Below are 27,952 nucleotides of genomic sequence, written 5' to 3' on the forward strand. Positions count from 1 at the left end.
AGAAAGTCACATGAAGATTATTATAAAAGGATGTGTATATTCATAAGGAAGTGAAAACCATTTATTGCCACAAAATATGATTCCGTAGAAGTAAAAAGTATGCCATAGATCTTTTGAAAGAAAAATGCTTATTGATCCTTTCTTGGCTATGCAAGGACACAAATAAATCTGTCCAATATCTAGTTATATAACTTGCCTCTTTCCCCTAGGTAGTCTCCAAATCTTGAGTTACACTATACAGATCTCTAAAAAGGACAACACAGGAAAAACATAAGCATTAATTGTTAATGTATCTTAAATACCAAGGGATAGATCAAAAGACTGTAGGTATAATTCTGTAATTAACTCCAGAAATTAAATCACCAATTCCAGTCACCTCCATTTGCAAGGAGGAAACTGAGGTCCAGAAGTGATAAGTGACTTGCCCACAGTCACAAAAGTAATAAGTGGGAGAGGCGGATTTAAACCTATGTTCCCTGAATCCAAATGAAGCACTCTTTCCATTATATCACATGGCATAATGTAATTTCAAAGAAATCAACACTGACTTGTTGACAGTTTCCCAGAAAGAAACACCTGCTATCATCATCTTCATCTTCATCATCAGTAAGCATTTAAGTGCTTACCATGTACCATGAACATTACAAAACACTAAGAATACAAAGAAAGGCAAAAAACATGGTTCCTGCCCTCCATTAACACACATACAATGGCAGAGACCGCATATAAACAAGTATAGACATAAAAGATGTATATAATGAAAATGAAAGGCAATCATAGAAAGGAGGCACCAACAGTGAAGGGGGATCAGAAAAAGCAACTTTCAGAAGATGGGAGGAAGAAAGACAGGGAAACAAGGAAATTAAGGTGATGAAAGAAAATGCTTTAGGTATGGAGGACAGCCAGTAAAATCAGGAGATGGATTGTCCTGTTCATAGAAAAGCAAGAAAAACAGTGTCACTGAGAGAGAACATGAAAGGGAGAAAGGGGGTCAGAAAGGCAAGGTAAAAAGGAGCCACTTTGTGAAGGGCATTCAAAAAAATACAAGCATTTTCTATTTGATCCAGGAGGTAAAAGGGAACCACTGGACTTCATTGAAAATGGGGAGGGAGGCAATTTGGTCAGATATGTGCTTTAGGGAGATTCTTTTGTCATCTGAGCAGAAGATGGCCAGGAGTAGGAAAGAACCAGAGGCAGGAAGAACAATCATAGAGCTATGGTAGTATTTCCAGGCCTGCAGTGATGAGAGCCTGTACCAGAGTTGTAGTTGTGTGAGTAGAAGATTGACATAAGAGTAAATCTGAAAGGAAAAATGATATGTTTTGGTGACACAATGAATAGATGTGGTGAGTGCAATTGAGGATTCAATGATAACACCAAGTTTCTGAGCCTAGATAACCGAGAGGATGGTGCTGACTTATTTTGCCTTTATTTGTGTCTCTAGCACTTAGCAAAGTACCTAATAGATAGAAGGCACTTAATGAATGCTTATTGACTTGACTTTATATCTTCTACAAAAAAAATAAAGTTTGGAAGAAGGGAGGGTTTAGGAGGAAAGATAATGACTTAAGTTTTGGACACATAGGAGCACGAGATACCTTTGAGACATCCAGCCTGAGTTATCTAAAGGACAATTCATGATGTTTGACTGAAGTTTGGGACTGATGTTAAGACTGAATATATAAAAGATCAACAAGCAAGATAATACAGAGGGAGAAGAAGACCAAGACAAACTCTTGTGGGACCCTCATGGTTAGTGGGCATGACCTGGATGAAGATCCAGGAAATGAAACTGAGGATACAGATAGGAGAAGAACAAAGAAAGAACAATATCATGAAAACTTGGAAAAGAAGTATGCAGGAGAAGAGGGAGCTTGACAGTGTCAAAGGATATAGAGAAGTCAAGAGGATAGGGATTGAGGGAAATAATCATAATATTTAGCAATTAAAAGATCACAGGTAACTTTGGAAAGAGAAGCTCAGTTGAATTATGAGATCTGAATTCATTACAGAGAATTTAGAAGCTTGAAGGTATAGTAGGTATAGTAGGTAGAGTTGCCATATATCGATTGTTTTCCCAAGAAATTTAACCTTTGTAACATTGCTCTTATATGGCCCTTTCTCCCCTCTGCCATTGCACCTTATCATCTCATGATTGGACTATTGAAATACCTTCTTGTTGGTCTCCGCAGAGATCAACTCAGCTATCAAATTGATATTCTTAAATTCTGACCAGGTCACTCCCCATCCCTCTTCAGTCAATTCTGGACTCCCTGTTACTTCGATGATGAAATATGAAATCCTCGGTGTGACATTTACGAGCCCTTCATAACTTGGTCCCTCCTGCCTTGACAGTCTTCCTATATATTACTCTCCCTCCCATACTCTGTGATCCAATTACACTGGCCTATTGCTGTTCCTATCAAACACAAAATACTCCATCTTCTGAACATTTTCACTGGCTGTCCCTCATGGCTGGAATTTTCTCCCTCCTTATTCCCACCTCCTGGATTCTCTGGCTTCCTTCAAATCTAAAGTAACATACCACCTTTTCACAAAAAGCCTTTCCCAGTTCTTCTTAATCTCAATGTCTTCCCTAGAGATTACCTCCAATGTATCATGTGCATATCTTTGTGCCTAGTTATTTAAATGTTGTCTCCACAATGGGATGATAAAGTCCCAGAGAGCAGAGACCATTGCCTTTATTTATAACTCCATCACTTCACACGGGGCCTGGAACACAGTAGGCATTTTATAAATGCTTGTTGTCTTGATGTGCCTTTATTCATTTTCTATTCATTATTATGCTTTGCCACTGTCAGACTGAAAAATTACACCTGCTGATAAAATGCAGACACCAACAATGTCATTTTTTTCTGTACCATACCAAGCTGCCCCTCACTGTATAAGAACCCATACATTAGGGAACACTTTCTAACAGTTTGCCCTGACCAATAGTAAAATTACTTCCCTTGGTTATATTGCTCTACTTAACACTGGGGATGATCATTAAAAATTTGATCACAGAAGGTGTTCAGGATTAAGGTTGAACCAGATAATACCTCAGGATCCTTCCAACTCTAAAATTCTATTATTCTCTAGGTTACATACTCATGTCAAATATCTGTTGAGTCTTTCCTAGAGAAGCAAAAAGAACATGAGCCAGACCAACCAGACGTGGGTGACAGAATTCCTCCTCCTGGGACTCTCTGATGACCCTCAGACTCAAGCATTACTCTTTGTACTGTTTCTAGGAGTTTACTTCGTCACTGCACTTGGAAACCTGCTCATTATCATCCTAGTTCTGGCTGATTCGCACCTCCATATACCCATGTATTTTTTTCTGTGTAACTTGTCTCTTGCTGACTTCTTCTCCTCTACCAACATTGTTCCCCAGGCTCTCGTCCACATGCTGTCCAAAAGGAAGGTTATGTCCTTCACGAACTGTGCATCCCAGCTTTTCCTATACCTCTTTTTCGGTGCTACACAATGTGCTCTATTAGCTGTGATGTCCTATGACAGATACTTGGCAATCTGTGACCCCATGCACTACTCTATCATCATGACTTGGAAAGCGTGTGGCCATTTGGCCTTAGGGTGCTGGGTCAGTGGTGTTCTAATATCCTTGGTGGATACTACATTTACACTATGCCTCCCCTACCAAGGAGACAATAGGATTGCTCATTTCTTTTGTGAGGCCCCAGTTCTCTTGGCCTTGGCATCTGGAGACACTTACAGATCACAGATGGCCATTTTCCTCATGGGTGTGGTGATTCTTCTTGCACCCATGTCCTTGATACTGGGCTCCTATAGTTTTATCATAGTGACTGTCATCAGGATGAAGACAACTTCAGGGAGGCTCAAGGCTTTCTCCACCTGTGGCTCCCATCTTATTGTGGTTATCTTATTTTATGGATCAGCAATCATGACCTACATGACACCCAGGTCATCCAAAGAGCAGGATAAGCTGGTGTCTGTGTTGTATGCTGTGGTAAACCCCATGCTTAACCCTCTCATCTATAGCTTGAGGAACAAAGATGTAAAGAGAGCACTCAGGAATGTAGTCAACCAAGCACCATCCTGGAGAAAATGATCCACTTACTATAATTTCATTTATCAGTATATCTTAGTTTCAGAATTGTTATACCAACTCCACTCCCCGCTGCCCCACCACCACCACATACATACATACACTTCCAAATAGAGGAAATGATGAAGTTAATGGTAGGGAATACACTTTACTATTTTTCTATAAATCTTTGTAGAATGTTTGTATATTGTACACTCACAATATTTCCCAGGTGTGGAAAGAAGTATGATGATGCCATATATCACTCTCGACAATTACACGAAGCTATGCTATTATGGAGGACTTAAGCATGGGCCTTTTTAATGTGGAGTTATCATCATTTCTGGATATTCTGCACTAAATTTTGGGAGTACAGAGCCACGTGTGATGAAAAGATTCTTGGAAACCAGAAGAGGGAGATGGAAACATTTGAAAATCTAGTGGAGATCTACCCAAAAAAAAAACCCCAATATGATCTTAGGCAACAATTAATAGAAATATGGTGTCCAAAATGTGTGAAGTTACTGAACTGTTGTTCTCTGTCTAGGTAGGATCATATCAGCAGGGTTGTTTTCTGCATTAAATACAGTGCCTGGGACTTAGTAGATGCTTAATAAATTCCTGTTGACCTGTTGATTTGATATGGCCAAGCTGGAGTATGTCCAGAGGAAAGGAATAAAAGTGAACTGAAATTCAAAATGTGAAAAGATAGGTCCAAAAAGATTTTTTTTTAATCTCCTTGTCAGAAGAAGTCTCAGAGTTATTTAATTCAGCCTATTCCTATTTATCCTTGAATCTCAGTCAAGTCAATACCTCTTGAGATAGCCTATTCCGATTTTAGACAGCTCTAACTAGAAAAAATTTCTTCATATATCTAGCCAACTCTGCCTTTCTACAACTTCTGCCCATCTCCTGTGTGGGATGAAAGACCCTCACCAATTAAAAGTTAATAAGGAGCCATCTCAGGGTGGGAACAGAAATAAATTTTATTCAATTCTTGAGAATTGGGTGTCCTCTGCTAGCACAGATCTAACAAGGGAGGCACTTCACAAGGAGCAAAGCACCAATTATTATACCTAACACAAGAGAATTTCTGCCCACCTCTGACCCTTCTCACCGGACTGGGATGTGGGCTTACAATCTGAGCATGAAAGCTAGACAAAGAACTGGGAAATTGAGACACAGAAACTCCGATTCCCATTCCCTTAGTTAATGATTACAACTGAGGTGACATCTATAACTCTAAAGAAGGACAATAGGCTAAGGGGAGGGGGAGACCCTCTCCATTCTCTTACAGTACTTTTACAGTAAAGGAAAGCAGGTCACAGTGACCCTATTCTTACTGATGCAAATGTGTTACAGCAATAACTTATGATCTTAAAGTGAAGATTTTATGAACAAGGGAGGAAATGCATGCAAGCTATTTAGAGCTAGCTTTAAGGATGTTCCTTAAGCAATGTGAGATCAAAGACATGTTCTAAACTGATTATTGGAACTTGCTATTCAAAGACTTAATGGGACTGTTAACTGACTTTTTCTGAGTCTAACGCCAGGTGTGAGTATCAAAGAAGGCTGACCCAGGATGTCAGCAGCCCTGTGGAAGGGCAGGCATGAGCTGAAGGTATGATTTCTTGGCAAAGTTGAGAGGGCAAGTGTTCAGCATGTGCTGAGGTGGGACCCTCTTGACTTGATCCCCTTAACTGAAACCTGGCAGACTAGGCCTGGCTCAATGCAACTTGCAGTTTGACACAACCTCTGCCTGGAGTTGATAGGAAGCTGGGGAAAATATGGTCCCCTTACTCTAAGTCCCTACTCTCTTGGCGGCAAATTTCTATAATCAGAAGGTTTTGTAAGTACAGTAACAAATGTATTAAAATAATTGATTATGGAACATCTTAGGTTACCATAGGCCTGGGACTAGTGTTCCTGTGTGTGGCCCTGTATAAGTGAGGCTAGTTTATATTTTTGGCAGTGGTATGGAGACAATTAGGTCAAGGGCTTGTGAGAATATTATTTTGTTACTTGGTTAACATCAAGCTTGTCTAAGGTTTTGTTACAAATAATAATATTAAAAGAACAATGGTTTGTGGCTTATTTTGTAATGCCATCAAAGAAACATGGCAGGACTAAAAGGTTGAGATTTATATGTACTGTTTTTTAAAAAAAATGGTCATTTAATATATTTATGTATGTACTGGAGTCTTATCCTCCTGGTGGGGAAATTAATACTGAGTCAATGTAAAGTATGAGAATTTGGGTTCTGATGTGAATTTCTTAAATATGGCAAGTGGCCAAGGTTTCAATTTTGAATTTGTAAAAATGATCAGGGTATAATTATTAGAAATGGTAACTTGAAATTGTGCTAAGGTAACTTTTGTAGGAGAATGAACAGAAAGCTGGTTCCTATAAGAAGAAGCAGCTGTGAAAGTGGCTGAAACAACCAAGGACCAGAAGACTTCATTGATGCTCCTTGCCAGACAGCTGTATGGAAGAGACTTTTGAAATTTAAAGGGACAATTGTATTATAGTTTTCTTTTAGGTCTCTGTATTTGTACTTATAAAGGGGACTGCCCCCCTTTGATTTGTCAATATGCTGATTAATCCTTCCCATATTTATTGAAAGGGTAATGGGGATACCAGCAGGATGGGAAAGAAAATGTGGTATAAAAGTGTGATGAATGAAGAAGATAGGTGGGTGGATAATACATATCAGCAATGGTGTGTGAAGTCTTCAAAATAGTGTCAAGAAGAAGGGCGGATTGTGTGAGGTAAATAAAATGTGAAGACTTCACAGGGAAGATATGTATATATATAAAGAAATGTTTAAAAATCAAGAAATAGGGAAGTGGAAAAATTCTGAGGCTGTGAGAGTCTGATGGCTCAGCCTCTGGGAAAGTTTACCCTGAAACTTTTTGTTCTTTCTTCTGGTTCCAGTTTACAGATTTGCTCAGTAAGAATAGAGTCACTGTGACCTGCTTTCCTTTACTGTAAAAGTACTGTAAGAGAGTGGAGAGAGTCTCCCCCTCCCCTTAGCCTATTCTCCTTCTTTAGAGTTATAAATGTCACCTCAGTTGTAATCATTAACTAAGGGAATGGGAATTGGAATTTCTGTGTCTCAATTTCCCAGTTCTTTGTCTAGCTTTCATGCTCAGATTGTAAGCCCACATCCCAGCCAATGGTGAGAAGGGTCAGAGGTGGACAGGAATTCTCTTGTGTTAGGTATAATTATTGGTGCTTTGCCCCTTGTAAAGCGCCTCCCTTGTTAGATCTGTGCTAGCAGAGGACACCCAATTCTCAAGAATTGAATAAAATTTATTTCTGTTCTCACCCTGAGATGGCTCCTTACTAACTTTTAATTGGTGAGGGTCTTTCATCCCACACATCTCCCTAATTCTTCTTGCTGGGACCAAGCAGAATAAGTCTAATTCCTTTTCCATGAGAAAGTCATTCAAATACTTATTGTTGTTCAATTTCTTCTTGTAGAGGACTAGTGACATCACTAAGGTGATGTCTTGACTTGAGTTTGAATTGGATTGAAGCAAAGGAAGAGAACCATGAAAAGTCATCAGCCTCCTTCTCTCCTCCGGAATCATCAGAGTCCAGTTGAAAGACAAGAGTCAAGAGGATTGGTTCCAGATACTTACTACCTGTGTGACTCTGGGAAAGTCACTTAATCCTGTTTGCCTGACTTCCTTGTCTGAAAATGGAGCTAGAGTAGGAAATGGCCAATCATTTCAGTATATTTGCTAAGAAAACTCCAAACTTGGTCAGGAAGAATCAGATAGGACTGAAAAACAACAACAAAATGCATAAACCTGTAGTGTAGTGTCATAATTGTCTGTCCTTGGCTTTTTGTTATTACTCTTCATCTTACACAGTTCTCATTTATGCTATAGCTTTGGAAAACCAGGTTTTAAAAGAGCCTATTATGATTCAAATGGAACTACTTTACTACATTTTTCGACCCAAATCACTCTGGCTTCCATTGAATGGCCAATAATAGGTCCCAACTCAAGCCTTTGTTGCTTATTGTTTGGGTTTTGATGACTGAGAGTGAGTACAAATACTAATTGTTTTCTGTTCTGGCCAGAGACTCCGAGGATCTTCCCTTCCCAGATCAACACTTTGACATGGTAAACTGGGCCGTCTTTTATCTCAATTCTTACCTAGCCCTTATTTATTGAATGGGCATTGCCTCAGATAAACTGAGACCCTGGAAAACTCTGAACTGAAAAAGGTCAAGGTCTGCATCCTGTAATGTTCATTTTTATTTTTTGGTCCTTTCCATTTTTTTCAACATTGTGTATATTATTTTCTTGATTCTGATTGTGTGCATTGTTTTCTTTGATCTGTGTATTTCACTCTGTGTCTGTTCATATGCCTACACATGCTTCTATAAACTATATTTGTTGATTGACACAGCACAGAAATATTCCATCACTTTTAAGTACTTTAATTTATTTAGCCATTATTCTAATCAATGGGCATTTACATTGTTTCCAGTTTGTCTTCAACCTCCTTCAAGTATATGCCTAGCAATTGACTGTCTTAGTCAAAAGGTAGGGACTTTTAAGTTATTCTTTTAGCATAATTCCAAATTGTTTTTCAGAATGATTGGACCAATTCACAACTCTACCAACAGTATATTAGTATGTCTGTCTTCCCCCAACCCTTCCAGCATTGACTGTTTCCATTTTTATCAGATTTTTCCAATTGGATTGCTATGAGATATAAACTTGGGGTTGTTTATAATTGCATTTTCTTGATTATTTGAAATAATTTTTGCTCTGTTTGTTAACAATTCATAATTCTTTTCAAAGAACTGTACAGAGGTAAAACCAAGATAGCGTAGTAGCAGGAAGAAGTATAGCAAGAGCTCTCTCTCTCTCTCTCTCTCTCTTTCTCTCTCTCTCTCTCTCCCGCTCTCTCTCTCTCTCACACACACACACAATTTCCCTCAGAAAGATTTAGAAAGTACACTGTATCAAGTCCTGACTAAGAAAAATATGAAAAAAAAATCAGATTTATTTTTGCAGCCCTTGTTGGCAATGGAAGACAGTGAGGTCTGTGTACAATATAAACAGGATCTAGTTAGGAAGAGCATCACAAAGCATAGCAGTGTCAAAAGAGCCTGTGCACCAGCACAAGGGTTGGCACCAGACCAAAAATTCATTGTTAAGACAAAATTTGTTCCTTTCAAATTTCAGTGTTTTACTTTTTTAGTAGCCCCAGTTCCCTATCCTATCTTTACACAACATGATTTCCAGATACTTTGTCATTCTGATATCCTGGAGAAGGTCCCCTAACTCTAATATTCTTAGCAGCAAAGCCAAGATGGAAATAGGCAGATTGAGAAGATGTTTGTGGTACAATGAAGGACACTTGAAATATTCTTTAATATTTAAAAATATCTCTAGTTTTAGCCATTTGGGTGCTCCTTCCATTTACCCAGATCCATCCACCATATTTGGTTTATCTTTTCATGGATTGCTATAAAAAAGTACCCATTACTCAATATTCCTCTTGCTTTAATATGTATTGTAAGAACCAATATTATGGTATCTTGTTTTGTTCCAACAGAAGTTATTGGGAAATAATTAATAGCTGTTGGGAGGTTTGCTTACTAAGACGATGGCAATCCGGGCATCCAGGGGACTAGAAAGTCTAGACAAAGTGGTTGGACTAGAAAGTCTTGGCTGGGACAACCAGTTCAAGCCTGAGGGGTCATGGCCCAGTGAAGTGTCCTCACTACCATGCCTATGAAATCTACATAATCTTCATAAGTTAAGAAAGGAATGTAGGGAAATGAAGAAAGTAAACTAATCCTAACTCAAACAAGGAGGGCTGAACTGGTTAACCTCACTGCTGCTTCTGTATCCTCACTACCAGTATAGCAACAATCATGCTAGCAGCTACTGTGGCTGTGTAAGATCAACAACAACCAGCACACAGAAGGCTTCCAACATGGATTCTTTAATCTGCTTTTCTAAGGAAAGCAACTTTAAGGGGTTAACAATCTCAGTTTAATCAAACATGCATATATCATTCACTTAGTTCAGGGGGAAAAGATCAAGCCCCTGAACTTCAAGACAAATACAAACAGAAATTACAAACATCAATAGGCAGACCTTGTCTGATTCAAATCACAATTCATAGTTTCCAGAGAAGGTTAGCAAAGCCAGGGAGGCAGTTACAATGGCTTGCCCAGAGTCTCAACACACCTTCCATGAGTGAACCCTCAAAAGTCAAACACAAAGCTCCCTTCAATTATATCCTGTTTGGAACCCTGAGGACTCTGACCTCACCCAGGCTGGGCGTGTGAAAGTTCCCCATCCCCAGTATCACATCATATACAAGTCAATGACTCCTGATTGTCTTAGTGCTGAGAAACATTACAAGACAAGATTCCACTTTATCATCCCCGTTCAAACAAACACCAGAATCATTAAAGGCATTTAAGAGAAGAACAGCAAAAAAGCCCTGCCCTGATTACCATTACAACCAGCCTACTTAATCTGCATAAGTTAAGAAGGGAATGTAGGGAAATGAAGATTGTAAACTAACCCTAACTCAGACAAGGAGGGTAGAGCTGGTTAACCTCAATCCTGCTTCTGTATCAGTGTGGGTGTTTCTAGTGAGCACCACACTCCCTCTCTCAGGAGAAGTGTAATAAATACCTTCCTCTGCCTACTCTATTTCTGAGTTCTTCGGGTGAGAGTGGGCTATTACATGGATCTTCCTAAGGATATGCAACCAGGAAAGCAATGAACTATGGAAGCACATCTCAAGATTACTTCCTGACCCTGCCTAGCGAGTCCTGTGATCCCCACAGCTTTGTTGAGGGGCTATCACGTGGGTCTTCCTCAGGGTCTAACCTTGACCAGGAAGTCCTGTGATCCCCACAGACATGTATTGTGATACTTTTGTGAATCATAGTAAATAGAGCACAAGATTTGAAAGCAGGAAGATCTGGGCTCATGTCATACCCCTGACACTTAATAGCTGCTACATGATCAATACTCTATCTAAATTTCAGGTTCCTCATCTCTTAAATGGAAATAATGTAACCTATAGTGTCAATCACAAAATTTGTTATGGGTCTAAAATGAGAAAATATATATATGAATGTATGAGCAAAAAAATCAACTATATGGACCTAACTCTAGGTCCAGTCTAAAGCATATGGTAGAAAAATCAGAGCAATTAGCCAAGACCAAAGGAATACTTACCTGTCATTCTGAACAAGTAAACATTTCTAGCTAGCTGATAGTGGCTGTGTCTAGCAGCCTAGACCTAGAGGTCTACTGGACCTGTAACTTTGGAAAAGTACACAGTTATGTTGCTCAGACCGAAACCCAGATCAGAAATTTGTAGAGCTCAGACTGCAAAAGAAGGGGAAGCAATAAGATGTAACTCTGGAGCAGAATGCTTTGAAAGTTCTAAAAGCTTGCAAGTACCTAGTTTGAAGTTTCTCTGAGAAATTAAAATAACACACCACTTGACACCCTAAAAAAGCAGCAGAAAGAAACAAGAGGGGAAAATGTCAGACCAAACATGCCCACTAGAAGTGTACAGAGCCTGGCCCTAACATAAAGTCTGAGGTCAGGAAGTATGATGGAAGAATGAACAAACAAACAAAAAATCCTATAAACAAACAAAAAAAGAGCTGCTGTGGTAACAGGAAAGCTTAAGACACAAACCCAGAGGAAGAAAACGAATCCAAAATGAATATAAGAAAAGCCACAAAGAAAAATGCAGCGTGGGCATAAGTTCAACTAAAATCTTGGAAGAGCTAAAACAAGAATTTTTAAAAGGTGTTAAAATTTTTCTCCATAAATGAAATGACAAAACTGAGGGGGAAAAACTGGAAAACCAATGAGAGCTATAGAAGAAAGAATTATAATAAATTAATATCTTGGTTCAAGAGGTACAAAAATTTACCCAAGCAACAAACTCATGGAAAATTAGAATGGATCAAATAGAAGCTAATGGCATCATAAAGAAGAAATATTAAAATAAATGCAAAAGAGTGAAAAATAAAAGAAAATTTAAGTTTTCTCATAACAAAAGCAATTGACCTGGAATATGGATCAAGTACAGATAATTTAAGAATCACTGGATGAATAGAATAGCATTACCAAAAAGAAGCCTAAGCTTCATATTACAACAAATCACATAAGAAAACTGACCCTATCTGTAAGAACCAGAAGACATAGTGGAAAAAAGTGAAAATCCAGTCATCATCTCTCAAGATCATTAAAGCCAAAATCCAGAGGTTTTATGTCAAGGAAAAAAATATTGCAAGTAACCTGAAAGAAAGAATTCAAGAATAAAAGAGTCACAGTCAGGATCACACAAGTTTAAGTAGGCACAACTATAATTGAATGATATAATTGAAATAAGATGTAGGCATACCTTAGAGATATTGTGGGTTCAGTTTCAAACTACCATAATAAATATCACAATAAAGTGAGTCACACAAATTTTTTGGTTTCCCAGTGTATAAAAAAGTTATGCTGAAACTGTACTCTAGACTGTTAAGTATGCAATAGCATCATGTCTAAATACACATACACACACACACACACACACACACACATATACATTAATTAAAAAATACTTTATTGTTTGAAAATGCTAACCAGCATATACACTTTCAGTGACTTGTAATCTTTTTGCAGATGGAGGGTCTTGCTCAATACTGATGCCTGCTGACGAATCAGGGTCATTATTGCTGTGGCAGTTTTTAAAAATAAGACAACAATCAAGTTTGTTATCTCAATTGACTTTCTTTCATTCGAACATTTAGAGGCTGTTGTAGAGCTATTAGCTGGACTTATTTCAATATGTTGTGTCTCAAGGAATAGGGATGCCAGAGGAAAGGGAGAGACACAGGAAATGGCTGGTGGAAGAAGAAGTCAGAACACACACAACATTGACTGTTTCAGTTCACCATCTTGTATGTGTGTAGCTTGTGGCACCCCAAAACAATTGCAATAGTAACATCAAAAATCATTTATCATAGGTCACCATAACAGATATAATAACAATAAAAAATATTTTTGAAATATTGTGAGAGTAATGAAAATGTGACAGAGACAACATGCCATTGAGAAACTGGTGCTGCCAGACTTGCTCAATGCATTGTTGCCACAAACCTTCAATTTGTAAGAAAAAAAAACAATACCTGTGAAGAACAATAAAGTGGAGCACAATAGAATGAGGCATGTCTGTATTCTCAAAGGTTTATAGTCAAGAATGATTTGTCCAGCAAAACTGGATATAATCTGTGGGGAAGGGGGTATTTTTAATGAAATAGAGGATTTCCAAGCATTCCTGATGAAAAGCCAGAGCTTAATAGAAACTTGGAAGTGCAAAAACAGAAATCAAGGGAAATTTTTAAACAGGGAAAAATAAGGAAACAGACCTAAGGGACTAAAAAAGGATAAACTATTTACATTCTAATACGGGCAGATAACACATTTGTCCTTTCAGAATCCTATCGCCATCAGCAATTATAAAAGGAATCTAATTTGATGGAAGCCTTGGAGTGGCTCTTTGCTCCAATATGTGTGCTGCTGAATAAAGATGGAGAAAACCACACAACTATTCTTACTTGGTCCACTACAAGTTTATGTTACATAACCTCAGTTGGAACCTCATTCTGCTAAACAATCCAACTATACCTCCCTTATCAATTCTCCTTTATCCCACTCTCTACAGCACCCCTTACTGAAAGGGCCAGGGTTTCCCAATGCATCTGGGGCCATCTCCAGTTATCCTAGTGAATATCAGGCCACTGGACCCAGATGGCTCTGGAGGAGAAAGTGAGGCTGGTGACCTTGCACAGCCCTCCCTCACTCAAATCAAAGTCAACTGCAAGTCATGTCATCATCTCCCTGAAGTCAGTGGGAATGCTCTAAATCACTACTGATTAGAGAAATGCAAATCAAAACAATTCTTAGGTACCACATCTCTCCTGTCAGATTGGCTAACATGACAAAATAGGAAAATGATAAGAGCTGGAGAGGATGTGGGAAAATTGGAACACTGCTTTTTAATTCTTAAAAAGTGTGTCAATACACTCTTATCATTCTGTTCACCATCTCTGTAAATTTCTAAATGTCCTTCTCTTGTCACCACTTTCCTGTGTTTTTCTTTGCTGATTAGAATGTGAGCTTTTTGAAAGCAGGTTACTATTTTCATTTTGTACTTGTATCCACAGCATTTGACAGAGCACTTGGCACATAGTAAGGTTTTATTAAATTCTTTTTTATTAATTTCAATTAATTCATTCAAAGAACTGGAAACAAAATAAATGTCCATCAGTAGGGAAATGACTAAACAAATTGCGGCCAATGGATCTAATGGAATACTACTTCTTCGTAAGAAACAATAAATATAACAATTCAAAGTAACAGGGGAATAATTGTATGAACTGCTACAGAATGAAATAGGCAGAACTAGGAAGACCACTAACACAGTAACCATAACAATGTAGATAGAAAGAACAAGATCATAACAGTATTTTTTAATGAAATTAATTGCTGATTAACTTCAATGACCGAGCTTGGTCCCAATAAGGTAGGGGAAAAAACACCTACATTCCTTTTGTGCAGGAGTAAGGAATGATGGTTATGGAATATTGTGTATATGTATATGTATGTGCATATGTGTATGTATATGTGTGTATGCATACATGCATATACATTATATATGAATATATTATATACACACATATACATATAATACACTCAGATGCAACAGATACATTGGTTATTTTGCAAAGCTACACATTTTGACCTTTCCTTTTTTTTCTTTCTTACATGGGATATCTTACTGAATAATGGAGCATAATAATGGATATATTAATAAATGACATTCAGATGTTAAAAAAAACAAAGCCAAGAACCTTCCTACATCATTGGTTTTCTGTGGATCTACAGTAGTTAGGTGGAAAGTTTGACTTTCCCTCATGAGTTCTCAAGAGAGGCAAGATGATATCTGAAATAAAGGCACATATGAACATGTACCTTCTACTGTAATGATCCTTCTGTGCTGGTCTAAAGTTAAAGGACTTGATTCTAAAGAGCTTCTACTCACCCCCCACTGTAAAGGGCCATTAGATCACAGATTTTGCATTTAGGAAATTTGTTTAGCTCTCTTTTTCTTTTGGGCCTTAGTTGACAAATGATATCCCAATGCTGGATGACATTGAAATATAGTTCCTGAAATAATGTTGGAACTTGGGGTGTGATGAGTATTACTCCTTAAGCTCAGTATTGGAGGTTTCATTAAATAACATGCAGTGTCCAAGGTGAGGAATTCGAGAGAGCCCCTAAGTAGACTAAATTGTATGTATCATCATTTAGAATGTACATTAACAATTTTTTAAAAGAGGGGTAGGGGGAATGATGAGCAGCCGCCTAAAGTATTACAAGTCTAAGAACAATTATCAGAATGGCTCTAAGCAAAACCTACTCCTTTAAAAAATTAAGGAGAATGGAAAGGAAGATGCAACAGGAGGAGTGAGACAGAGACATACTAAGATATAAAATAAAGTCTCTCTGTTATATGGAAGAGCCAATACAAGGAAATCATATAGTCAAGCATGAAATGGCATAGCCGGCAAAGACATATCATTATAGATCAGAAGTAAATTATCATATCATATGAAGATTAATAGAGTCATCTGAGAATATTTATCCTGAATAAAAGTAGAAGACATGATAGTTATCTTAAAATATTTGAAAGGTCATCATATTGAAAAGAGATTAGAATGGCTCCACTGGGTTCCAGAGAGTGTAGTGATAATTAAAAATATTTTTCATAGGTAAATCTTAACTAAAGGGGGGAGGCTTCAATAGCAAGTGGGATAGTGTGGCCAATGGTGAAGTTGGCTCAGGAATGTGATGGTCCATCCCCCAGAAGTATAGCCTAAGATCCTTTGGGAGGTAGAAGCAAAAGTCCATAGAAGAATATAATACAAAGGTCATGGCATCATGAGATTGGCAGGCTGGGGAGGCTGTTCTGTGAGGAGGCCCAGTAGAAGATAATAAGGACAGGAGTGAGGACAGTCATCACCTCACTGATAAAGCATGTTTTCTCATATTGATGCCGTGATATGAAAACACATTCAACCCATACTAGTTTCAACTCTGGCAGAAGACCAGTCTAGGAAAATGGACAGAAGTTAAAAGGAAGTAAATTTCAACCCTATAACAAAACAAAAAAATTATTTGAATAGTTGTTCAAAGATAGAATGAGCTACCATGAGAAGGTAAATAAATCATATGGAATGATCAAGCCTCAAGACGACCTGTTGTCAAGGTATAAAAATGCTTGATCATTTGGTCTGGCCTAGATTGCCTCTGAAGCACCAACTCTGAGATCGTCTCGTTCTAGTTCTTGATTTCAAATATCCAAGCATCAGCAAAAACCAAGATCATAGAATTACACTGATGGATATAATTTATATGTATGTCAAATTATTTTTTCCTTAAGAAAATAAACCATGAAATCTAGCATCTAACATCAGAAATGTACATATTCTCAGAAACAGATGAGAAGATATCTGCTACCATGGCAGAAATTGAGTAGGCCATATGTCTAGTTATTTAGTCATCTTTCTATGCCCCTACCTATGGGGTCATAAAAATGTGGGGAAGGAGAGAAAGAGAATATTCAGAATTTAAAGCTGAGGATGTAACTTTAAGTTACCTGCACTATAATGTCCCCCTTGATAATACCTGAATACCATGTTGAACAGAAACATAGAGCACAAGATCTACCCTAATGAGGAGGAATCCTCCAGAGTTTATTAGATGCTCCAGAGACCGGTTCACACCATAGCCCATTAAACTAGGACCATCCTCAAAGAATCAGCTTTCAATAGAATGGTAAGTACTCTAAACCACCGAGGATATTTTCTGATGGAAAGGGTTTTTCATGCCAATTTTCTACTCTTCTCCCCTTCCCCTTACCAGGCTTCTCTCTCTCATTCTATCCCTTTTACATGGATTTGGACATTACAGTGCTCTATGAGTGCTGGACAAGATCACTTTGCTTCCTCACCTACCCAGAGGCTACTTCTCAGCTCTCAGTTCTATAATCTGTATTTGGAGTGTCTTCACTAGCTGTGAGACATTTTCCTGGTCTTTTCTGCAAGCCAGAAGAAAATACTGTGTTTAGGACAGACAAGGGGCAAAGTAGACAGGGTTAATGAAGAAAGGGGACTTTGATATTGGGTGTTTCAAGGTGATTTGAATTCAGCATCTCCCTGACTTTGTACTTTTTGTTTTGAGAATGACTGTCCACAAATCTGACATACCAATGTTCTTCCCTTGGCAATGGAAACAGGTAGATGAGTTTCTATATGGGAGCTGTGTTTTCTATCATCAGGACAAATTCCTCAGGAATTGGCCTGGAATGAGTCCTGAGTGACAGCCTATATGAAATGAAAAATCTCTTTGATGCTGGAAGTATGTGAATATTATTTACATTACTCAAAATTATGAAGGGCTGAGCAAGCCTCACCACTAGCTAAAATGCTGGGCTTGGAGTTAAAAAGACTTGATTTCAAATCCTGTCTCAGGCAGTGACTAGTTTTTTGACACTAGAAAAGTCATTTAGTTTCTATCAATGTCAGTTTCCATGTGGGTAAAAATAGATACTAGCATTTAACAGGATTATTGTGAGTATTAACTGAGAAACCTTGTAAAAAACAATTTGTTTACCTTAAAGCCTTATATAAACATTAAAAATTATAAGTATTGTGATAAAGATGTTCTGGAGTAGAAAATCAACTCTTTATCCATTTGTAGCTATAGATCAAGAGAAAGAGGAGCCAGTCCCCCATCTTCACTCAGGTAAAAAAATACTAACCTCATAATCATGATCTATGGAAGAAACACTGAACAGATAACCCTAAAATATAATTCCAAACATTAAAGGAAGAAGTGACACATTTATTTAAATGTTGTTTAACCCAGCTGAAGATCATAAAAAGTTGTCACTGTCCAGCCATATGTCCAAGGTAGTCCATGACATAGTGGAAAGAGAAATGGCTCTGGAATCAGTGAACCTGAATTCAAATCCCAGCTTTGATGCTTACTACCTCTATCACCCTAGACCAATCAATTAACATCTCTGGACCTGACTTTCCTCATTTGGAAAAAGAGATATTTGGGTAAGACTGCCTCTGAGGACCAGTTGAACTCTCCATCTTAGAATCTGAACATGAATTGTGTTATCTCATATTGATCTATAGGAGTCAGGATTTTGTCACTAACCAGAGATCCCAGGGTCCAAAGTAACATCTCTCATCACTATCTTTCGGCAAGATTTCATTTGTCAGAATCAACTATCTCAGGAAAATTTTGATTCTCCTCCACTATCTAACTCTGAATATCTTAGTCTTTAACATCCTCTGAACAGCACAGTTTTTCCAGAGAAATTTCTACTTTTTCTCCATCAAAAAAATAAAAATAAAAAACCTCAAGCCAATTATGGCTTCATTATTTTCGTCCCAAATAATGTAAAGTAGAAAGTGAGGGCAAGATGGAGGGATCTGGCTGCTCTTGTGGGTTCTCATACTGAAGGTACTTTCCTGTCTCTAAAAATCAATTATTTGGTTTAAAAAATGGATACCATGATTATCAAAATCTTGGATAGCTAAATGTTGGATAGAAAATTGAGATCCAAAAAGGTACTGACACATTTAAAAAGAGACAAATAAAAATATAAAATCTAATAAGCACAAATATAAAATACTCTGCTTCATTTCAAACCAATTGGGGTAAAAGTAGGCATGAGAAGACAACAGTTCATGTTTTAAAAATGCATGGCTTCAAGAGTACTGAAATCTGAAGTTCACTAAATAATGGAACATGGCAACCAAGAATGTCACTGCAATGTTAGAAGCATAAGTTCCTAATAAAAAGGTCAGACTTGAACTCATTTTTTATAATTCTGGGAACCACATTTTAGAAAGAATGATGATAAACTGAAGCATAACCAGAAGATGGTAAGGAGACTTGGAGACTTACTATATTAAGAAAATTTAAAGTCTTTAGAAATATTTAGAGTAAAAAACATAATGTTTTTCAAAATAACTTCTTGGGAATTTGGTGGAAGGAGGGGAGGATGATGCCTAGCAAAACATAAATTGCATCAGATGATATGAAGTTACTCCCATCTATGTGATTGAGTGATTTTATGAATTTGCTCTTCTTTGTACTCTCACTTGACAGCAGGACAACACATCAAGTTGGATGTTTGCCTTCTGGATTTACTTTTCTGGGCCATCCCTTTGGAATTCCAAACTACCAAGTTCTCAGGTTGGTAGTGTTAAGAAGTGAGGAATAGAATAGAGAAAATGGAAACATGAAAGGAATAAATATTAAGTAATGTCATAATTCTCATTCTCCTAAGCATTCCTGCTCCCAATCATTTTACCTACAATAATCATATCTTGTATATTGGCCAGGAAGATAAGATTTTATAATGTAGCATAAAGTCAGGACAATCAAATTTCCTTAAGTTGCTCTAATGAGAGATACTATAAAACTAAGTTAATCTGAAATTTAGAATATTTATAAAACTATGTAATTGATTTCTTTCAGATACTGACAAATATAGGTAACCTAGAAATTTTTTTCAATAAGAACATAAGATTTGTTTTATTAAGCAAAACCACATGGAAGGGAATGGAGACTGATTCTGTTGGAATGACTACCAGTTCCAGTTCTTTATAGATTCTCACTAAATCATATTCAATTATAAGTATAATAGATGTTATACGTAATGATGTGTGTTACATATGTATATATGTTATATATAATGATATAACTTATTAAAATAAATGTTATTATAAAAATTTACTTGTCAGTCGGGAATTTGGAATTTGAACCTCAGTACTCAATAGAAACGATATTATCATTGGTACTTAAGTACCTAGACCTACCCTGAAAAGCCTATTGCTAAATGGTACATTTTCTATCAGAAATAGAAGAAAACATAATCGCAAGCGTCATGATAAACAACACCTTAAACTTGAATAACAAAGTCTTCTTCTTTCCTAGAGTGCTACTACTTGAGAAATTTAGATTAAATTAAAGGAGGATGGGAATTAGACACAGCTTTTTGGAAAGGTTTTCAAGGCAGTATTTTAGAAATCACAAAACCTTTATATGATGATGGCACTAATTTCTCTTTTTAATCTAAACTTACTTCCAAATACTGTTCCTTTTCATTTTCCTCGATTTTCTTAAATAACCTGCATAATTCACAAGCTTATTGGCCATATTTGACTCACAAGTGAAATTATGTTCAAGAAAGGTTAGGGAGAAAGGGAAGCACAAGAAAGTAAAGTCATGAAAAGTTATAGACAGACAGAGAGGCAGATAGAATTTGACCTTCCTGTGAGATTAGAAAGGAAGTGTTAGGGAAGAGATATGGATCAGCTGCCTTCCCATAGATCATCAGGTAGTGTTACTGGCTCATGATAACCTGATTACTCTCTTCAGTGAGCAGGAGGAAGAGCATTACAGTGTGTGAGGGATAAGAGGGGGCAGAAAGCAAACAGAAAGTTCAGATTTGAAGTATTTGTGAATTTGTTGTTACCTACTCTGGAAAATGGGTACATAGCTACTTGGATGAAAGAAGGCATTTTTGCAATCATTATCTCATTAGATCCTTGAGAAGTGCTGGAATTCATATGTTCACTGGGCACCAGCTTCAGCAATTCATTTTCATTGAACTGTATATAATAGTGTGGGTGGAATGTCCTAAAATTCATTTCACCTCCATCCATAAAATATTAACTAATAAGGAGGCACCCATGAAATTCGAAGGATAATCTACACTATTGAGGAACAGAATCTTAGGGAAAAGATTCCATGACTCCTAATAGGGCATTGCAAGCAGGGAGATAATGGTCTCAACTATCCATAACCTAAGGTAGGGTGTCTTCCTGACAGTGGGATCATTCATTCTAAATCATCTAAATTTGGGGTCAATATTCTGGTCCCACCATTCTCTTCTGCAACCAATCAACACTAATTGAAGGAACTATTGTGTATTAGGCCTTGCGTTATATACTGCAGATACAATGAGAAAAAAAATAAAATAGGAACAGTCATTTTAAAATGTACATTCTATTGTTTTTGTCCAAATTTACATATTATATATATATATGTATATATATATTAAGGTTAATTGAAGCTAAAAATTTTTGAAAGTTAATTCAAAATAGAGTCTGTTAATTTGCTTATATTTCTGATCTTCCTACTAGATTAAATTCTATAACCTACTCTGATGGAGAGGGGCCAGAAGGAAAGAAGGGGAAATATGTCCCAATTTTCAAAAAATAAGAGAGTGAGCTTCCCTTTAAATCCAGATGATATTCTAAAGCATATTTTTAAATAGGTTTGTTTTGGAGTATTTAAGAAATAATCATTGAAAGCTTCTTTAAAGTAGAGAAGATTCCAAATTAACCTCATTTGGTTTTTGGAAAGGATAATGAGACTGATATTCCCTGTTATATAGTTCTTGTTCTTTTCTTGAATGAATATAGAGAGCATACCAAGATTTCTGCAGAATATTTAGCATTGGCTCTTGTGAAATCCTTTTGAATAGACTGGATAGATATAGCCAACATAATTATAAAATTAGATGGATTTGGTACTGGTAGAATGACTGGAAAAAACTGGTAGTTTGTGGTAATACATTCTTGAAAATTTTGGCAGACTGTAATTATGGGTTCACTGTAATGAGATGATATTTAACAGGTGAGAAATCCTATACAAAAATATTTTAAAAAGCCCTTTATATACATTATGGGAGTATCTGTGGCAATATAACAATATATAGGGGGAAAGGTATTGGGGTTTTACTCATGAGTTCAAAATAAATCAATAGTTTCACATGGATGCCAAAGAAACCAATGCTATTTAATTTTATATTAAAAAAACAACCATAACCATGTTAATAAAATAGATATTCCCACATCATTCTTTCCTTTTTATGTAATATCTGAAGTATTGCATTCATTTCCAGGTGCCACAATTTAGAAAGAAAATTCCCAACTGTTAAGTAAGATGTAAAGGATAGAGAGGATACAGGAAAGCAAGGCTCAGGTGGATTACTAGATAAAAATACATCAAAGATGATCAGAGCATGAAGTTCAATTTTGTTTCTGCCTCATTTTTCCTGGAATTTGGAAGACTTTCTCTTAGAGCTAAAAAGTCCACTTTGTTCTCGGATGCGCTGATTTTTCTGGTCTTAGTTTAGTTCCCTTTCTTGGTTGAATCTTATTTGTGCTAATGTCCTGTCTAAGCCAGTTGTTCTTCTGCTTTCAAGTTCATGACTGGTTTTTTCATGGTTTGGTGAAGAGAGAAATTTGACTTGGAAATTCTCTACAGATATCAGGTATTTAATAAGAGCAAATTGGGAGAAAAGAGATAAAGAATTATGGAAGGTCCACCTGCTAAGTCCATTGTGCCCTGGGATATTACATTCTTTTATGCAGAAAGATTGAACAATCAGGGAGTGGTATTAAGTAACCCATTTCCCTTTTGCTGCACATTCTATTATAGTTACACTATAAGAAATGTCCAAGAGGGTAGCATTCAAATTGGGTATTGAAGCTATTATTGGTTAATTTCCAAAGGCCAGTAGGGAAGAGGAGGAGAAGGAGGTGGAGGAAGAGGAGAAGGCAAAGAGGAGGAAGAAGATAAGGAGCCTGATGAAAGGGAGGAAGCGAAAGAGGGAAAAGTTAAGAAGTAAGAGGTTGTGGAAGAGGGGAAGAAGAGAAGAAAAGCAAAACAAAGAGGAGATGGAGAACAGGAGAAGAAGACAGGGCAAGAGAAGAGTACAAGAAAGGAATAAAGAGAACAGGGGAAAAAGAGTAAATTATAGGGGAGGCCAGGAAGAGAGAAGACAAAGAAAGAAGAAAACGAATATAGAGAATGCCATGAAGAAGATAATTCTCGAATAGGGTATACATGTAGGTCAAATGATATGAATACCAACTCTTGTTCCAAAATAGAATGCAAAGGAAAGAATACATATACCATCCAACATTCAAAAAAAATCTTTGCTGATCACACAACTGTTCAAGGAAATCTATAAGTACAACCATATCCTAAATATGTGACAAACCTTCCTCTGGAGAGTCCCCAAAATTTCGGTTACAGTCTAAAAATTACCGTGCAGGAAAAGTATAAACATTCAGTAATGTAGTTGATCTCTATTAAATGCACCAGAAAGGATAATCAGATAACAGATGCAATTCTTGAAGTAATTTTAGAGAGTGTCAATCTCATTCTCCTAAATTTCAGGTAAGGAGTAAAGAGATATTAGGTGATTTGTCCCAGATCACATGAGCCGATAAGTACCAAAGGGACATTCAAACCTGTATCTTCTGACCCCAAATCCAGTGCACTTTCCTCTAAGCGTGTGTCAGAGGATAGTTAAGTAAAAACTCTCATTGACTCCAGATAGCCTCCATATAGACCTACTGGTAGCTTCCCCAAAGGGGACTCCCTTTCTCTATCATTGAAAGAGCTTAGTTCAGAGCAATACCTTCCAATGTACTGGTAACAAAGGCTACAATACTTATCAAAATTTGGTGAGACGAACCTTGGAGAATCATAAACAATAATTAACATTCGTCCGGCATGGTCACTGTTTTTCCCCCAACTCACCATGTGATATGAGTAAAGAGAGCAAGGCAGAGTTGGACAATGGTTACACTGCTGCAGCTGGAGGCACTGATGGAGCTCCACAGGTCCTGAGTGAGGTTCTTATTCATTGATATAATCTATGCTATCATTCCTTGAATTTCTTTTAGTTATTCTCCCAGTTTATTTAGGATCACAGAAGAAGGAGGAAATTTGGGGGGCCCTAACCTCAAATTCTCCCATGGACCTTCCCTGAAGAAAAGCAATGGACTCAGAAATACTGATTCACATCTTCATTAAATTAAGACCAGGGCACTAGATCACTGATTCATACTTCCATCAAATGTAAAATATCTATATTCTCTGAGCAAAATAATATGCTAGAGGTTAAGGAAAATAAAATGTAGATAAAACAGAGCCTCTTCCCTTCAGAATCTTTCACTCATTGTGAAGGTAAGATTCTAAAACAGAAAAGCATAATATACAATTTTACATGGTTATTTCAAAAACAAAGTCATGTATGAAGGTAAAGGGGAAAGGTCATTGTCAAATAGTGGTCGTAGAGAAGCCATCAGGTACCAAGTAATACTGGAGTTGATTTGTCTGTCATTCAAAAGCATTTATTAAGCAGTTGTTCTGTGTCAGGCACAAAACTTTTCCTGCAGTGCATGGTCCAACCATGTGCCCCCCTTCAATAAATTGAAGTGATCACCCATCACCCCCAGGATTAAATATAAAATCCTCTGTTTGACATTCAAAGACCTTCCCTACCTTTCCAGGCTTATTGCACACATACTCTTCAAATCAATGACACTGACTCCCTTTTTGTTCCTCCAACAAGGCACTCCATCTCCCTAAACTGGACATTTTCACTGGCTTTATCTGATACATGAAATGCTTTTTCTACTCATCTCTATCTTCTGGCTTCCCCGGTTTCCTTCAAGTCTCAGTTAAAACCCCATCTTCTACTGGAAGCCATTCCCAATATCTTGCCCCTGTTGATTATTTCCTATTTGTTCTATGTATATATATATATATATATATATATATATATATATATATATATATATATATATATATAAATATAACTTGTTTGTTAATAGTTGTTTGCATGCTGTCTTTTGCACTGGGTTGTAAACCCTTCAAAGATAAGGACTGTCTTTTGCCTTTCTTGGTATCCATAGAATTTAGTACACTACCTGGCACATAGCAGGCACTTAATACATGTTTATTGACTGACTGACAAATCCATTCCTGATCTCAAAAAGATCACAATCTAAAGGGAGAAACAACATGCAAATAGCTATGTTCAAACAAGCTATATAAAGTATAAATCGAAAATAATGAACAGATAGTAGGTATTAAATTAAGGGGATAAGGAAAAGCTTCTTGTAAAATGTGGGATCTTATTTGAGGACAGCCAGAATATAAAGATGAGGAGAGAAAGTATTCCAGTCCTGAGGACAGCCAGTGAAAAACTCCCAGACATGGAAGATGGAGTATCAAGGAGGTCAGTGTCACTGTGTTGCAGAATTTGTTAGGAGAGAGGTCCAGTTGAAGAGAAAGCCTAAAATATAAGAAGGTGGATAAGTACTCAATAGGCAAAGAGAGGAAAAGTAGAGCAGTTATTAACTATGCATCTCCCATTAGTGTTCTTTGTAACAAGACTTTTTAATCAATTACCAATCAAGTACATAAACACAAATGATAGGAAAAGAAGCTAAAAGCAGAGATCATTTTGATGATTCTGCCTTGCTATTCCAATGGATCCTTCCCTGATCTTTTTCTCTCCTCCCTGAAACTTTGTCATTGTCAGAAACCAGACTTATGCCTGCTAATTAGACTCAGAAGCCAGCAAAGTAATATCGTCTCTACTACACCATAATATGTATCAACATTGGCTTATTATGTAATGGAATATTTTCAAATGCTTTTAGTGTCAAACAGTGAAATGGCTTTTTTCTCTTAGGGTATACTTTACATAAATGAAAATGATCTTCGGAAATATTATCGTGGCAAATAATAATGGTTCAGTGGAAGATTGGACCAGGTGACATCTCAGGTCCCTTTCAACTCAAAGATTCTATGAGACTAAAGTTACATTCCTACATCAAGTATCTCTTGGCTTCTTTCAAAAGAAACAGGAACATCCAACATGAACCAATACAACTGTACCTGGGTCACAGAATTTCTCCTTCTGGGTCTTTCTGATGACCCTCGGACTTTGCTGCTGCTCATTATGTTGTTCTTATGGGTCTACTTAAGTACTGTGCTTGGGAGCTTACTCCTCATCTATCTGATTCTAACTGACTCACAGCTTCATACACCCATGTACTTTTTCATTTGCAATTTGTCTCTGGCTGACCTTGGCGTCTCTACTGTCATAGTTCCCCAAGCAGTAGTCCACATGCTAACTAGAAGGAATGCTATTTCCTTTATTGGATGTGGAGCTCAGATTTTTCTTTCCATCTTTTCTGGAGCTACACAATGTTCGCTGTTAGCTGTGATGTCCTATGACCGGTACTTGGCAATCTGTGACCCCATGCATTACTCTCTCATCATGACAGGTAGGATATGTGCCCAATTGGCACTGGGGTGCTGGGTCTGTGGCATTGTAGCATCTTCAGTTGATACTATATTCACATTATACCTCCCCTACCAAGGAGACAATAGGATTGCCCATTTCTTTTGTGATGCTCCAATTCTCTTGACCTTGGCATCTGGAGACACTCATAAAGCAGAAATAGCTATTTTCTTCATGGGTGTAGTGATTCTTCTTGTACCTGTGTCCTTGATTCTGGTCTCCTATGGCTTTATCATAGTGACTGTCATCAGGATGAAGACAACCTCAGGAAGACTCAAGGCATTCTCCACCTGTGGCTCCCATCTTCTTGTGGTCATCCTTTTTTATGGGACCCTAATAACTGCCTACATGATACCCAAGTCCTCCAGGGAGCAGATGAAGCGGGTTGCTGTATTCTATGGTGTCATAAACCCCATGCTTAATCCTCTAATCTACAGCCTGAGGAATAAGGATGTAATGAGGGCATTCAGGAATGCAGTCAACAGGAGAAAATCCTGATTCTTGTGGTATACAACATTTGACCACATCTCTTACCTCCAACACTTATCATTTAGTGCCCTGGTAGAAAATGACCATTGCCCTAAGACTGGTTGTAGGGAATGCATGAAAATTGTCCTTTTGTTTCATACATACACACATGTACACATGCACATGCACACTCACACACATACACACATGAACACATATTTACACATATTGTTGGGATCACACAGCTAGTAGATGTCCGAGGCCAGGTTTCAACTTATGAAGATCAGTCTTCATGATTCTAAGCCCAGTGTGATATCCATTGTGCTACCTACCTAATTGCTCTCTGTAAATATATATGTATACAAATATATAAATACATTTATGTGTGTGTGTGTATATTTAAGTATGAATTTATATTATATTTATTGTAGTCCTTACAATGATTCAATTACTGAGAGAAGTTTGTGGTCATGCGTCAATCTCTCCAGAGATTTAATTGGAATTTTGTCATTACAGAAAATTCAGGGAAGAGTGTTATCAATGTGGAGTTTTCAAAGACCCTAGAAATTCTACACTAGACTTTGGAGAACAGAGCAATCTATGGCATAAAGACTCATGGCAACAAAAAAAAAATCAGTCAGGCCACTGGAAATCTAATTGAGAGATGCATGTAAAAGTTAACTTCACCTTTTAGATATAGCATGCACCTGTTTTTTTTCATTATAGGGAACTACAATTAACAAAACTCTCTGTAGTTAGTCTTGTGGTAGTCATTAGTAATGTAGTTAGTCATTAATAATGAAGACTTGCAGATACTTAATATATAATGTCTTATATAAAAGTTGCCTGGGAACATGGATGGGTTAAGTGACTTGCCCTCGGTCACATAACCAATAGATTTGATAAACTTTTGGGCAGCTAGGTAAAGCTGTGCATAGAGTTCTGGGCCTGGAGTCAGGGAGATTCATCTTCCTAAGTTCAAATCTGGCCTCAGAGGCTTACTAGCTCTGTGACCCTGGGGAAATCATTTAACCCTTTTTGTCTCACTTCCTTGTCTGACTATGAGCTGGAGAAGGAAATGGCCAACCACTCCAATATCTTTGCCAAGAAAACCACAAATGGGGTCATGAAGAGTTGGCTATGACTGAA

The 27,952-nt window shown here is 37.3% G+C and overlaps 2 protein-coding genes across 2 annotated transcripts; both read left to right on the forward strand.

The window, feature by feature from the left end:
* The first annotated feature begins 3,148 nt into the window (after positions 1-3,148).
* LOC118842238 (olfactory receptor 2D2-like) lies at positions 3,149-4,093 on the forward strand. Its single transcript, XM_036749835.1, has one exon. It carries the CDS (start codon positions 3,158-3,160, stop codon positions 4,091-4,093), a length of 936 nt encoding a protein of 311 aa, XP_036605730.1. The 5' UTR covers positions 3,149-3,157.
* Positions 4,094-25,906: 21,813 nt separating this feature from the next.
* LOC118844353 (olfactory receptor 2D2-like) lies at positions 25,907-26,833 on the forward strand. The gene has a single exon (XM_036752221.1). It carries the CDS (start codon positions 25,907-25,909, stop codon positions 26,831-26,833), a length of 927 nt encoding a protein of 308 aa, XP_036608116.1.
* Positions 26,834-27,952: the final 1,119 nt, after the last annotated feature.

Source organism: Trichosurus vulpecula, chromosome 3 (assembly GCF_011100635.1).
Source record: "Trichosurus vulpecula isolate mTriVul1 chromosome 3, mTriVul1.pri, whole genome shotgun sequence".
NCBI classification, from domain to species: domain Eukaryota; kingdom Metazoa; phylum Chordata; class Mammalia; order Diprotodontia; family Phalangeridae; genus Trichosurus; species Trichosurus vulpecula.